At 40.7% G+C, this 13,611-nt stretch overlaps 1 protein-coding gene across 6 annotated transcripts in view; it reads left to right on the forward strand.

Moving 5' to 3' along the window:
- The window catches only part of WDFY3 (WD repeat and FYVE domain containing 3), a 190,098-nt gene that overhangs the window by 61,676 nt on the left and 114,811 nt on the right, over positions 1–13,611 (forward strand). For all 6 annotated transcript variants that reach the window (XM_076337073.1, XM_076337070.1, XM_076337074.1 and 3 more), the window contains 3 exons: positions 2,515–2,638; positions 11,482–11,591; positions 12,643–12,804. In XM_076337073.1, the coding sequence (XP_076193188.1) occupies positions 2,515–2,638; positions 11,482–11,591; positions 12,643–12,804 (396 nt within the window). The remainder of the gene's footprint in view (positions 1–2,514; positions 2,639–11,481; positions 11,592–12,642; positions 12,805–13,611) is intronic.

A 13,611-nucleotide genomic window follows, 5' to 3' on the forward strand; every position in this document is an offset into this window, starting at 1 on the left:
GTAGTTTAAACCATCTTGCTAGTTCTGGTAACGAATGGGTTTACAGACCATTTCTGTTTCCTCATTGTTCAGGGAGGCTTATGAAATGATGAATCACATAGTAATGAAAAGCTAAATCAGTGCATAATTAACAAAAGATTGGCCCTCTGGAAGAGTACTCAAAAGGCTCCTTTCAGAGTTCAATACGTTCATAGAAGCATTGCTCTACGAGTGTGCTAGTAATGCTTTTGCAGTATATGAAAAAAGTGGATGGAATGATGAAGAGGCTGGTTTTGAATAAGTGGTACATTGTTTACATTTTATTGAAAGAGCCTTGCTTTTCCTTATTAAAAAGATTATTTACTGGTAAAATGTTTCATATCCTATTCCTGGTTTTTACTACCATCTTTAGTCAAAGAGTATATCAATATCCAGTGCAGGTGCTTGTTCTACATAGTGCAAACTTGGTTATGGGACAACTAATTAAAAAACGGTTCACCTCAGTCAACCTTTTACTGTAACTTTGCGCTCTCTGCATTTCCTGGGATCTGCTGACAACTCTAGGCAAGCTCAGGACAGGTAACAGGGCTATTAGTTTTTCCTCTTTCCTTGGTCTGAGTGAAAGAGCTTTAAACAGTTAATGATGGCAAGATGCTCTACTAGTGTGCATTCTAGTCTAGATATTCTTGCTTAGGTTATAACACACAAGCTTTGAGGCCCTCTTTCCTTCTTACAGCCTTGTGGAAATTAGAGGCTCTCGGATGACCTGGGAGCTGATGCAGACAACTGCAAAAGGAAGTCTTGTGAAAGGTTTAAGGAAATTTGGATTGTCTATACTGGGAATGTTGCATACTCTGTAATCCAAATGAGGGGTGTTTTTCTTGGTCTGCCGAAACAGTTGTCTGCCTGTAATGTCTGGGCTCCTGTTTGCTTTCTTTATTGATAATGGTGGTAGAAATTTCCTTTATGAAAAATGCTTAAGTTTTTGGTGAAAAATACTTCTATTGTGAGGAAACTGAGTGTTCAATTTCAATGTTGTATTTCTGGCTCTGTTTCATCCTGACTTTGCAATGCGAGTAGGCAGGAAAAATATTTTTGGCTGTTCTGTAATGTGCCAAAGCAACTGATACTAAGCGGAGTAAGAAGTCAAACTTAGACAAAGGTTATGCTGTCTTCTGCCTTTTAAGTTTTCTTCAGTAACTTTGGGGTTCCAAGGTAAGTTGGTACCGCAATTATCTTGTGTCCCTGTTGGCTGTAATATGGCAGATTTCGCTGGATGTCCCTAGACTGAAGAGTGACCTCAGTCAAGTATGTCAGCAGCTCAGCTGCAATAGTGTAACTGGGTCACCCAGGGAAAGGAGACGAGGGTGAAGCAGCTGTTGAGTCCAAATCAATTGTACTGCTGTAGATAGCATCCTCTTTCTGAGAGGCAAATATAACTTGTTGAACTAAAGTTTTATTAGAAACATACTGTAATCTATTATGCTTCCTGGCTCATCGGTGACACTCCTGCAGGTTACGTAAATAGCCAAGATGGAGAAAAATGTAAATGAGTAGAGTATTGAGACTGTTCAGGTGTTTAGCAGGCTATTCTGTTTTTTCAGCACTGACACTGTGATGTTACCAGAATTCGGATTGCATGCTTTGTTTGATAATGAATATCGTGGATTTACTGTGACTGTTTTAGACCAAGGATTATGTCAGAAGTATGGATGGAGACTCCTTTTTGTGTGCAGTCTTGAATGAAAAGTGAATTACTTCAACAACTAGCTAATCCATTTTGAGATAATGTTGTGTTCCCTAGCTTAGTGCAATACCACAGAGTTAACGCATTTCTCCCTGTTAAATGTGATTCAATAAATGATTTAATAACCAAATTAATGCTTAATCATAAAGAATAAGTTACTAGAATTAAGTGACAATTTATTAAAAAAATTCCCTAGTAACTACTGCTGTTACGTTCAGGAGGATCTCAAGAGAGGAGAGTAAGGCCTTGGGATGCCAGCAGCATGGGAGGCTTCCTGGTATCGTCAGTTTATCGAGGGAAGACTTAACAGGGCAGTTCTACTTCCTAGTCCCTTCTAGAAGATTTTACACACATTGTTCTGTACATGCAGTTCACCCCTGTGGGATGTTTAGGTCCAGCAGATAGTTAAAGGAGTTGCTCTTAAAAACAGGACTCCTGTTGGAGAATTTGCTCTAGTATCTAGTCTTTAGCCCATTAAGTGCAATCTCAGTTTTTTGGGGCTCTCTGGGGTTTTCATCTCACAAGAAAACTTGTGATTCCCTTTTTCCCCTTCATTCATCAGATCTTACCTCTCTGAATGATGTCTTGATTCCAACTATGAATATATCTTACAGCATGCACTGTGAAAACCAGTACAGTGATGAATACTGCAGCAGGAAAACAAAAACTTGTAATCTCCATAGTAATACTCCTTCTTCGCAAAGGAAGTTTGCGAAGTTGGAAGTAGTTTGTAGTGATCCTTGTAAACCGAATGACTTTTTGATGCATCCATTTTTCTCTTGTTTTAGGTGTTTGGAAATGCTCCTCCGAGTACAATGACAGAAAAATTTTCTGACCTCCTGCAGTTTACTACTCAAGTGTCACGATTGATGGTGACTGAAATTCGACGGAGAGCATCAAATAAGTCCACAGGTATTGCGTGGGGCACAAGTCTGAGCTTTGTGAGATGTGTATCATGAATTTCAGATCAGTCAGAATACTATGAGCTGCCACCCACAGCAACTGCGCAGGCTCAGAAATTGAAGTCTTCGCAGCGAAAATGCGTTGTCTTCCATTTCTTTGGGCTGAGAGAGAGAGGAGGAGGAGGCTGGAGTTTTCCTTCCTGGGTTACGGAGAAAGCTGAGTTCCACAAACTTGATAACACATCAAAGAGAGGAGTGAGCTAAGTTGCATCACCTGCTAGTAGAAGGAGACCAAGAACATGCATGTGGACAGCTGCTGTATCTTGCCTGAGGGTGCCTGTTGGTGGTGTGTTTTGTCCCTTGGATATGTTAACATTCTAAAAACATGCATTTTTAAATTAGCTGTTGGCCTGGAAGCTGGTAAGATGTGAAAGTACAGCGAGTCCCACATTAGGACCAATACTGCCAGCCCTACAAAAATGTTAGTGGACCCCTCTTTTGCTCTGTTTATTAAATGTCAGGGTGAGATTTGGTTCTGTTGAAACCTGAATGTGTAAGAACCTGACTATGTATTGGGAGTTGCATAACTGAGGACAGTGCGCCAAGAAGGCATGTTTCATTAGCTTTCCTCTTTGCTTTCCTCTTCTGAAGAGGAGTGCTTCCGAGAAGTATCAAGTTTTTAACTACTAGATAATTTTAAGATCTGTGCTGGCTTCTCAGTTTGGATTTGGTGGTAAATAAGAAAATAGCAGGCTGGAAAAGGCTGTGCAAATTATTACGCGTGAAGTCAGGAGTCACAAACTGTGCCAATTACAATTTCTTTCCATTTTAGGTAGAGTGACTAACAGTGAAACATTCCAGATGGCTAAACAGATATCATAGACAAAACCTGTTCTCTATGGGTAAACAGGCGCAAAATGTCTTTTCTTTGGGTATTTAGGGGAAATGAATGTCCAACAGCCGTGCTGGCAGAATGGTGATGGTTGACCTTTTTTCTGGGGAGCATCTGTTATGCCTGCTAGTTAGTTGGATTCTGCTAAGAATGGCCATTTTTGTGTGTTTATTACTTAAGCCATACCTTTCCTTCTTGCTCCAAGATAATCCAGTTGTCATCCTTGAAACCTCACAAGTCAGAGGTAGATTTTGTTGGTTTTGGTTTTGGGGTTTTTTCTTGTTTTCTACCCCACTTGGAAACTTAACCACAGTGACTTAAAAGACAGTTTGGTACTCTTCTAAGCTTTAATGTAATGAGTACCAATGTTTTTATTAAAACAGAAAGCAGTCATTTTTCCTCTGTTATCAAGATTGCTGTTACTTCAGTCAGTAAACCCTTTTCAGACCTTGTGTAAGAAGGTCTGAGAGATCCGTGTTCTGCAATTGCATTGTGACTCTTGGCAGGACCAGGGAGTTGCAGTTTGCTCTCCAGAAATGACCAATTAACAAGCTGTTAAAACTCATAGTTTGCAGAATTCTGTGTTAAACTGTTTAGAGCTAGATACACATTTCTGAATTGATACTGAAAAAAATAATAGAAATTCTTGGCTTTTTAGAATGCGCTTTATGTTAAACACATAGTATTGTGTCTATGGATTGTGAAGGCTCTTGCTTTTTTTTTTTTTTAACTTCCATTCTTTTTGTGTACCAAACAAAAAGATACAGCATATCTTAATAGCTATTAACAGGTAATTATACCTCCTAGCATGTTTTTAAAAGTGAAAAACTTCAGTAACAACTATATGCAGGAAATATCCAAGTGCAAATTCCTGATGGTGTGAAGTGCTCCTAAGTCAACAAAATTGCTGAGCTTGTTTTAGAGACAAGCTTTCCATACAAATGTTATCAAAAGTCAACTTTAGATAGTTAATGAAAGGGAAGAAATTCTACAAGAACTTGCTTTCTATCTATAAAGAGATAAATGCATTGGCAGTATTTTACAGTTGGGAATGTGGTATGATTAAATCTTACCTGTTGATGTGTTGGTTTTTTTGTTTGTTTGTGTTGGTTGGTTGGTTGGGTTTTTTTTCCTCTCCTCCATCTCATAATGGAGCACAGGGCAATTTTTTTCATCAGGCCTTTGAATATTTATGCTAACAGCTATGTGAGTAATGCCTGCCATCGTGGAGGCATATCTCAGTTATTCTTGGCAGACTGTAGTAGTTTTCTTAGAACAGCGTTTCATGATTCAGTAGTAACTGTGCCAGCACCCTATCTTAAGTAGTCTCTGAACATTGCCATTGTAGTTACATGTTCAGCTACAGTTTCAATTGTCTTGTCTCTCTCGTATGGATGTAATCTTGGAGTAAGAAAAATGAAGCAGTTAAAATTGAGTTAAATTATCATGTATGTTTAAGTCTTTGCTGTACAACAGTGATAATTTGCAGGTGACAGCAGTAACCGTATTTATGTGGATATGGTAGATACCCCTTGCCCTGAGGTATCTAGTCTGTTTTAGAAGATGGTGGGGTCATGGTTGAGATTATAGCTCTATATACTTGCGATTTTTAGCTGCCAAATTTTCCACAAATAAATCCAATTTCTTGTCTGAATTGATCAAAATGTTGTGGTAGTACTATGCTAAAATATATGTGCAAACATTTATTTCTAGCGTAGTCTCAGTTCCAAAATGAACCTTTCTTTTGGGAGCAAGTGCATCTGGCTCAGGGCTGAAAAAGATAGATTTAAAGGGACAGCGACAGCTGGAATCTTGGTAGAATAAATGTGGCTACTAATGGCTACTTTGGCTACTGATGCTGGAGGGGAAGCAACTCTTTTATTTCATGTATTTTTCAAAAGACATACCCTGGATGCAGTTGGTTCCTCTGTGATTTTGCAAATATTTCAACAGTGTGTCCTAGAGTGTTTGGCACATCATCATAATTTAGACCCAATGCAAAGATAATCATACGGCAGGGAACGTTAGTTCAGGTGATCCCTCTGGTACAGACCGCAGGACTTGTGTGCCATTTCAAGATGTCTGGCTGGGCTGATGCATGGTGGAATGTGGTCCCCTGAAGTCCTCTGTGTGGAGGTGGCTGATGTGCAGGTAGGCGGGAGAGCTTGTCTCTCTGTGCCACAGGTGCTGTGAGCTGAATAGCCTGGGACCTTTTTGGTTTATCATTTCAGTGAGTACCTGTACCTTGTACATGAGAAGTCCCAACTACTAAATAGTTTCACATTGCAAACTTAAAGGTAAGTGCATAAAGCTGTCCTCCTGGATCAAATCGTGAACGAGCGTAACCAAGTGGTGGGTTCCTGGCTGCGGTCACTAACAAACAGAAAGCAAGAAACGGAGTACACCTTTCTCTTTCACTCCTAACAGCTTCCTGTATTTCAGCAGTTGAGGGTGTGCAAACCTGTGATTTGGTACCTTGTAACGGTTATTCCATGTTTACTAAAATTAGTTTCTAACTCAGTCCTATGTTGTCTGCATCTCAAGCACACCAAATGACATACTGACAGCTCTCATTATTTAATGCATTAGGATATATAAACACTTGATGTCACAGGGAGGTTCAGAATGATTCCCTTAGCTATGGGCAATCCTGCAACCTGGAAGGTCCTTCCCCAGTCAGAATATAAGTGGTTGTGGGGACAATCCGTGAAACCTATGCAGAAGAGTAGAAAATTGAAGAATGACAAAGCAAAACAGTTCATCACAGGGCTGGAACATTTTAACCTCCTTTCAAAGTCAATTTCAAAAGTTTGGGTGTGTGGTTTTGGGTTTGTGTTTTGTTGGTTTGTTTTTTTTTTTCTTAATTACTTCATGTGTGCTAGTCTGTGTACATCACTGTTTTATGCACCTTTTAAATTCAATTTAGTTGTGTCTTGCTTTGTTGATTTCAGTCAACATTTCAATCCATATTTGCAACATTCTCTGTATGTATTTGTAGCAGTATTTACTATTTAATGCTAAGTTCATTTTTACCATATCTCTAGACTGTTCAGCTAATCCCTCCTACCTCCAGAAACAACATTTTCAGTTGCTGTTTATACCCTCTGAATGTTGTGGTGGTTTGGTTTTTGGGTTTTTGTTTGTTTGTGGTTTTTTTGGGGGGTGTCCTCCCCCTTTCTTTCTCTTCCTCTTAATTTCACTGATTTACTCAAACTGTGAAAATGCTTTTAACCTCTTTAGGCATTTCTCTAACAGATCTGCTGAAAGACTATAATTATCTCATCTTCAGACCAATTTGGGAGATGAAATTGATAAACATTCATCATCATAATGTTTAACTATTGCAGAAAACCATATCAGTGGTTTGTATTTGGCCTCTGACAATGCCTACCTTTATTCTTTTTAAAGTTCCATTGATGTGCAAACTCTGCTTTTATTGTTCATTTTTATTGCAGTTTACCTCTATCACGTCAGCGGAACTAATTTTATGTTTGTCTTAAATACACAAGAGTTAGTGTTATTTGTTCAAGTGCATCCTCACATTTTGGGTAAGTTACCGATGGTAGTTACAGGAAGCTTCTTATCTTCTACTAGTAAGTAGCATTTCGTGTTCCTCCCATAAGTCTGAAGTTTTCCTGATAGTGTTACTTGTGGTGTCTGCTTCTCTTTAAAGAGTCAAGGATCTGTCTCACTAAAATAAGTGGATGTAGGGGCTGCTTTCAGACTTTTTTGGTATGTTAGTTAACTTTGTTGAGAAGAGAGTGTGTTGGAAATGATCTCACATGCTGTGACTACACATCTTGGTTTTTTTCATATTTTTTATACATATATATATATATATATATGTTTTTCCTGTCCTGTGGGTGACTTTGCTTTACAAGGTAATTCTGTTTTGAATTTATTGAAATTGCTCTGAAAGGGAAGCAGTGTCCTATCAGCTACTCATCGGGAGTCAGTTCTGATCAACGACTGGTATGCCCTGTTACTTTTGGTTAACCTTCAATTTATTTTTTGATGCTCTTTATCAGATCTTGTGCAAGGCAAGCGTAGTGCCATATAGTGCCTTTCCAAGAGATCTTAAAAAGCCTGTTCTTTTATTGGCTGGGTTAGTAAGGCTAAATGCTGACACAGTTGAGTTGTTTATCTTTGGATGAGCAGCCCTCCATTTCTGCACACTGCAGAGGCATCAGCCACTTCATATCTGCAGCTTGTGACAACTAACAGCACTGCACTGTTCCTGATGATCGAAGGGAGACTTTTTGTCATCCCATTTTTGTTTGGGTTGATACTTCTTTCTTACCATCTAGGCAGTTGGAATGATTTGTATTCTTTAACTCTAGGTATCTGACTGTGTTTCCAGGCATTCCCCGCGAGAGGCAGTAGAGACTTCTTGAAGGATCAATTAGAGAAGGGGTTCCTGACTTCAACTTGCTCCCTACCACCCCCCTGACACACTCACCCATACCTCCCACTCCCCCCCCGCCCCCTTTGGCATATGCACTGATATTTTTTCGCTAATATTCCACTCTAGAATAAGAATAAGCTATACAAAAGTCTGATGATACTATTATATGCTGTTTATGGTACTAGAACATCTAACTATAAAAGCTTCATGTACTGAATTTGTCCTTAGTGCTATCGCTATAGGCAATTACAACATTGCTTGTAATGCAGTGCTGCTTTTTGCTAGAAATCTGAATGGATCTAATCCCATCGCTTTCCATCTGTTGCTTTTCTGAAGTCCAGGACCCAAAGAACTTGTGTCATCTTTTATGTATGAAACAAATTCTGGTGTTTTATTCTACCAAGCCTCTATCCCATATATACTGAATCCATGCTGAAAAATCTGACTATTGTGTATTAACCATGTGACCACATAATCATGGTCATACTTAACGCGTACGTGCTTGCACAGTTGTCAAGATATCTATGCATGTATGCTTACATATTATTTTATAGGTTTTTCTCTTTGCTCTTCTGCTGTTTTTACTAGCCAGCATATCACAATCCTAGATTTAGTGGTTTGTTCTGCAGAAGTTGAAAGGCTAAGGATGTCTGGGTGGGGCACATAGAGGATTTATTAAAAGATGATGTGAGCACTTCAAAACCAGGGAAAAGGTACAAGAAATAAGTTAAGACTAGTGCTGATGATAGAAAATAATCTTAAATGGTAGTGCTATCAAATTTGCTCAGAGCAGATGACAAGAGAACTTCTTCCTGTACTTAATCCTGTCTGTGTTTTAGGTAGTGCTTAATTAAGACTGACAGTTTTGAAACTGCTATTTATAGTGTTCAACTGCTATGCCATTTAGGATGCCAGCAGCATGACAACTTTTTCAGGAGCATATACTTAACCCCTGAGTCTCACTTTCAAAGATGACTAGAAGAGCCCCTGTTCCACAGGTGGCTTTTGGAGGCTATGCCCGAAGGAGGCTGTACACACCCTGTTTGATACCAGTCGTACCTGCTTACAGTCAGAGACTGTCTGTGGTCAGGTAGAAAGAGAACAGGCCTGCTAAATCGCACCTAACATTGGGCTGGTGGGGCACTGTCATTGTAGAAGCAGCGTGTGCTTTACACACGCTTGACACTCAGAATTTAGGAAGGTGGCTTTTGCCAGGAATCCTGGCATTTTGTGTATGCCTTTAGTGTAGGAACTATGGCTGTGGCATGGCTGTTGTGCTTTCTAAGTTGATCTGCTCATACACTCAACCATCTGGCCAATGTTTTGCACCGATGATTTGCGATGAAGTGCCCACCAGGTACTTCAGGTCAGCATGCTGGGAAGTTGCTGCATGTCCGCATTTGTGTGAGTTTTAAAAATTACGTTACCTTTCACCTTGGTATTTCAAGCTTTGTTTTATCTCAGTCAGTCTCATGCAGGGATTTGATAGGTGTCCCTCCTTACTTCAGCACCAGAATTGGAAAAGCCAGTGGTTTGTACAAAAACCTGGATTTTTACCTTAAATCTGTCTCTCTATCTTTTTTCTGGGATTATGACTATAAAAGGGTTTCTGAGCTTTAGGGAAAAATACATCCTTTTTGCACTGGAAGGGAATGAAACTGACACCAGCATGGGTGACGTGAAATCCCCAAGTGAGACATCAAATAGACCTTTTTCCATGTGAGGGAAGATTGTAGAATAAGAGAGGTCTCTTGTCCAACCTCCTGCTAACAGCCAAACTAACTGTGAGATGGGATGAGGTTGCACAGGGCTTGATCCTGTCATGTCTTGAAAACTTCCGAGGCTGGAGACAGCACAGCCTCTCTGAGCCCCGTTTCAGTGCATCTCTGTCCTCGGGGTGGGGGGAAATTTCTCCTTATATGCAGCCTGAACCTCTCTTGATATAAGCCTGTTGTGTCTTGCCCTCCAGCCATGCAGTGCTGTGAAGAGCCCCGTTCTGACTTCTCGATAGCTCCCCCACTGTGGGCACTGAGGCTGCTGTTCAGTGCCCCTGAGGTTGTCCCCTCTCCCTGGTTCCTCAGCCTGTTCTCACAGGGTTGGTGCTCCAGCCCCAAAAGATCTCGGTGGCTCTAGGCTGAACTCCTGTTGATCATTGTCTTCCCTGTATTGGGTTGGGACTGAACCTGGACACAGCATTCCACACATGATATAACGAGCGTTGTGCGGAGGGGGATAATCACTCCTCTTCATCTACCAGTTGTCTTCCTGTTGGTAAAAGTGTTTTCTTTACACCTTGATTTTTGTTACGTTGATTCACCAGTACGTGTAGTGGCTGATGGCTTTGGCTCTGTATGGTAGTAGTCTCTCTTGAGAAAAGTTAATATTAGGAATGTAAAGTGAACAACTGTAGACATCTTCTAGAATCATCTACTTCGTACGTTTACTAGTCCAGCTCAGCTTACAGTCTGGTGCTCCAGAAAATTATCCTTTCAGAGTAGTCAATGCTAGAAGTTTGATAAGTACTTTGCCATATAAAATATGTTTACTTTAGAACAAACTTCTTCACAGGTATGTGCTGGGGAATCTTGACAGCAGATGAAGCAAACAAACTGAGATTAAAATTGGATTTTTCTTCAGTTGCTGGTTTATTCCTCCGTTAGTAATTCCTTTGTAATTACATTTTTAAACAATATTCTACACCTTCCTTTTCTGTCCTAGTTGACGCTAAAAGCACTGAAGATGATTGATATGCAGTTATTAATGAAAAATGGTTTTAGATTTCCCTTAAGGGTAATGGACAGTCATCATGACTGGCATTATAGATTTCTTAACTTAAGCGTGTATTCAGACAGCAGTGAAATAGGATTGCATTTTCTGTTGATTTATTTATTGAGGCTGATAACTTGTTTACTAGGCTGAATATTTATCTTTAGCTCTGACTGATACGGAATAGCATCTGATTCCAGAAGTGTTCCCAGGATCATGAGAATTAGCCATAAGTTGTTAGCGTTTTCATTTTCCAAAAGATGTAGGATGGGGATGTGGTAATTGCTGATCTTAGTCTTAATTTTACTTTTTGTTCCTGTATTTTATTCCTTTTGTCTTTCTGCACCTCTCCTTTCCCTCCAGTCTTTTCCCATTATCCTCAGTACTGTTGTTTTAGTGCAGTGCTTTTTTTCAGAACTTAAATATCAGCTTTTCCCACTGAGACCACTAAGTGATGGTGACTTCATGTCTCTGGAAAAGAGTATGTTGTATTTGATAAAGCCAAAATACTCAAACAGAAGTTGCTGCATGTTACTGAAATCTGTCTGCTGGTTTAAAGGATGATGACCTAAAAACGTACTTTTTGCAGCCTTGCTAGTGTCAAAGCCAAGTGCGTGTGGAAGACTGGAATATGTGTCTGGAGAGTGTAGGCCTAAGCCTAGTCCTTTTTTCAAGAAGTGCTGCAGAGGTGAATTCATGCTCAGCACTCGAGACTGTTGAGAGGACGTGTTCCCTTCTGCAGACTATCAGATTGAATTCTTATTAAGTTTTTTTAACTGCTCCCCTACAGAGGCTGCAAGTCGTGCCATAGTCCAGTTTCTGGAGGTCAATCAAAGTGAAGAAGCAAGTAGAGGTTGGATGCTGCTCACCACAATCAATTTACTAGCTTCATCAGGACAGGTTAGTCTTAAACAACAAGGCTGAAAATAAATTGTGGGGCGGGAGAGACAAAAGCAATAAAATAATGAGCTGCATGAATGCACACTAAAAGATGTTGTAACTATATTCTGCTTTCTGTGTTAAGATCCTTTTTCTGTTATACTGCCACAGAACTTCTGCTTTAATTCCTTGTGGTTTCAGTTGCCTAAAAAAAAAAATCATTGTTTTGGAACTTTAATTTAGAATGTTGTTTTGAATTATGCATGCAACTTTTATTGTTCCCCAAAGGCTTTTCTTGCATGCTGCTGCTTAGTGCCCCATGAGATGCATGTCACATACAGCACCTAAATCACTCGGGCTTTGAACTTGGGCTCCCCATTCAAGGAGGGCAGCAGCAGTTGCGAAAAGTGAAGCCAGCAGCAGTGATGAGCGGGTGATACCGTGAATCTTTACTGCTTCTGCTTTTGGTGCTGCCCTCCATCAGAGATCCAGTCTCTGGCAATGTACTGGACAGCTGTGTGGTTTGTTCTTTCCGCTCTAATCTTTATAATTCAGCACATCATCTTATCTGTGTTTAGTATGTCACTAACCTCCACCCCAATTTGTCTTTTCTTCCCACTGATGCTTTCATGTTTTCTACTACCTTGCTCTTTATGCCTGCTTATACCTTCTTGCCAAGCAAGTGCGTAAACTGAATAGTCCTCCCACTCCCATTTCTACTGCTACAAAGAATAGATAGCTAATGAGGGCTTGGCTGAAGGGTCTTGTAATTAACTTGTAAGCTTCTGTTGGCAGAGACTGTCAGTTTTTGTTTCTGTCCTGTGTGGTGACTGCTCTGAACTGTGGCTGTTAGATGCTATTGTCATGTAAATAAATTATGATCCTATTTTTAAGGTTACTGTTTAGGTGGGCATTCAAGAATAGATGGTAAATCTGTACTGCCATGTGGACACCTCACCAAAGGTGTGAGAAAGAAAAACCAGCATTTGAGTCAACTGCATTACAGGAGTGTGACTTTTTGAATATAGTAATATGCTTAACTGTTTTTTTGCTCTGTTTTCTTTTTCCCCAGAAAACTGTGGACTGCATGACTACAATGTCAGTGCCTTCCACACTTGTTAAATGTCTATATCTGTTTTTTGACCTTCCACATGTGCCTGAGGTAGTTGGAGGAGCACAGAATGAACTACCTCTCGCAGAGCGCCGAGCGCTACTACAGAAAGTCTTTGTACAGGTAAGAAAGGTAAAATAGGTCATGGAATTTGCAAGAGGAATGGAAATGCTTCATGTGAGAGAAGTCCAGGAGCTTTTCACTTGAACCAGGTTTTGCTCTTCCTTGATTCTTCACAAACTGGTGGCTCAGAGTAAGATGGATTTTCCTACAAGCACATAGAATCATAGAATAGTTTGGGTTGGAAGGGACCTTTAAAGGTCATCTAGTCCAACCCCCCGCCGTGGGCAGGGACATCTTCTTCAACTAGATCAGGTTGCTCAGAGCCCCCTCCAACCTGACCTGGAATGTTTCCAGGGATGGGGCATCCACCACCTCTCTGGGCAACCTGTGCCAGCGTTTCACCACCCTCAGTGTAAAACATGTCTTCCTTAGATCTAGTCTAAATCTACTCCCCTTTAGTTTAACGCCATTCCCCCTTGTCCTGCCGCAACAGGCCCTGCTGAAAAGTTTGCCGCCATCTTTTTTATAAGCCCCCTTTAGGTACTGATAGGCTGCAATAAGGTCTCCCCAAAGCCTTCTCTTCTCTAGGCTGAACAACCCCCAGCTCTCTCAGCCTTTCTTCATAGGAGAGGTGTTCCATCCCCCTGATCTTTTTTGTGACCCTCCTCTGGACCTGCTCCAACAGGTCCGTGTCTGTCTTATGCTGAGGGCTCCAGAGCCGAACGCAGTACTCCAGGTGGGGTCTCACGAGAGCAGAGTAGAGGGGCAGAATCACCTCCCTCAACCTACTGGCCACGCTTCTTTTGATGCAGCCCAGGATACGATTGGCCTTCTGGGCTGCGAGCGCACATTGCTGGCTCATGTCCA

This window comes from Aptenodytes patagonicus, chromosome 4 (genome assembly GCF_965638725.1).
Source record: "Aptenodytes patagonicus chromosome 4, bAptPat1.pri.cur, whole genome shotgun sequence".
Classification (NCBI taxonomy): domain Eukaryota; kingdom Metazoa; phylum Chordata; class Aves; order Sphenisciformes; family Spheniscidae; genus Aptenodytes; species Aptenodytes patagonicus.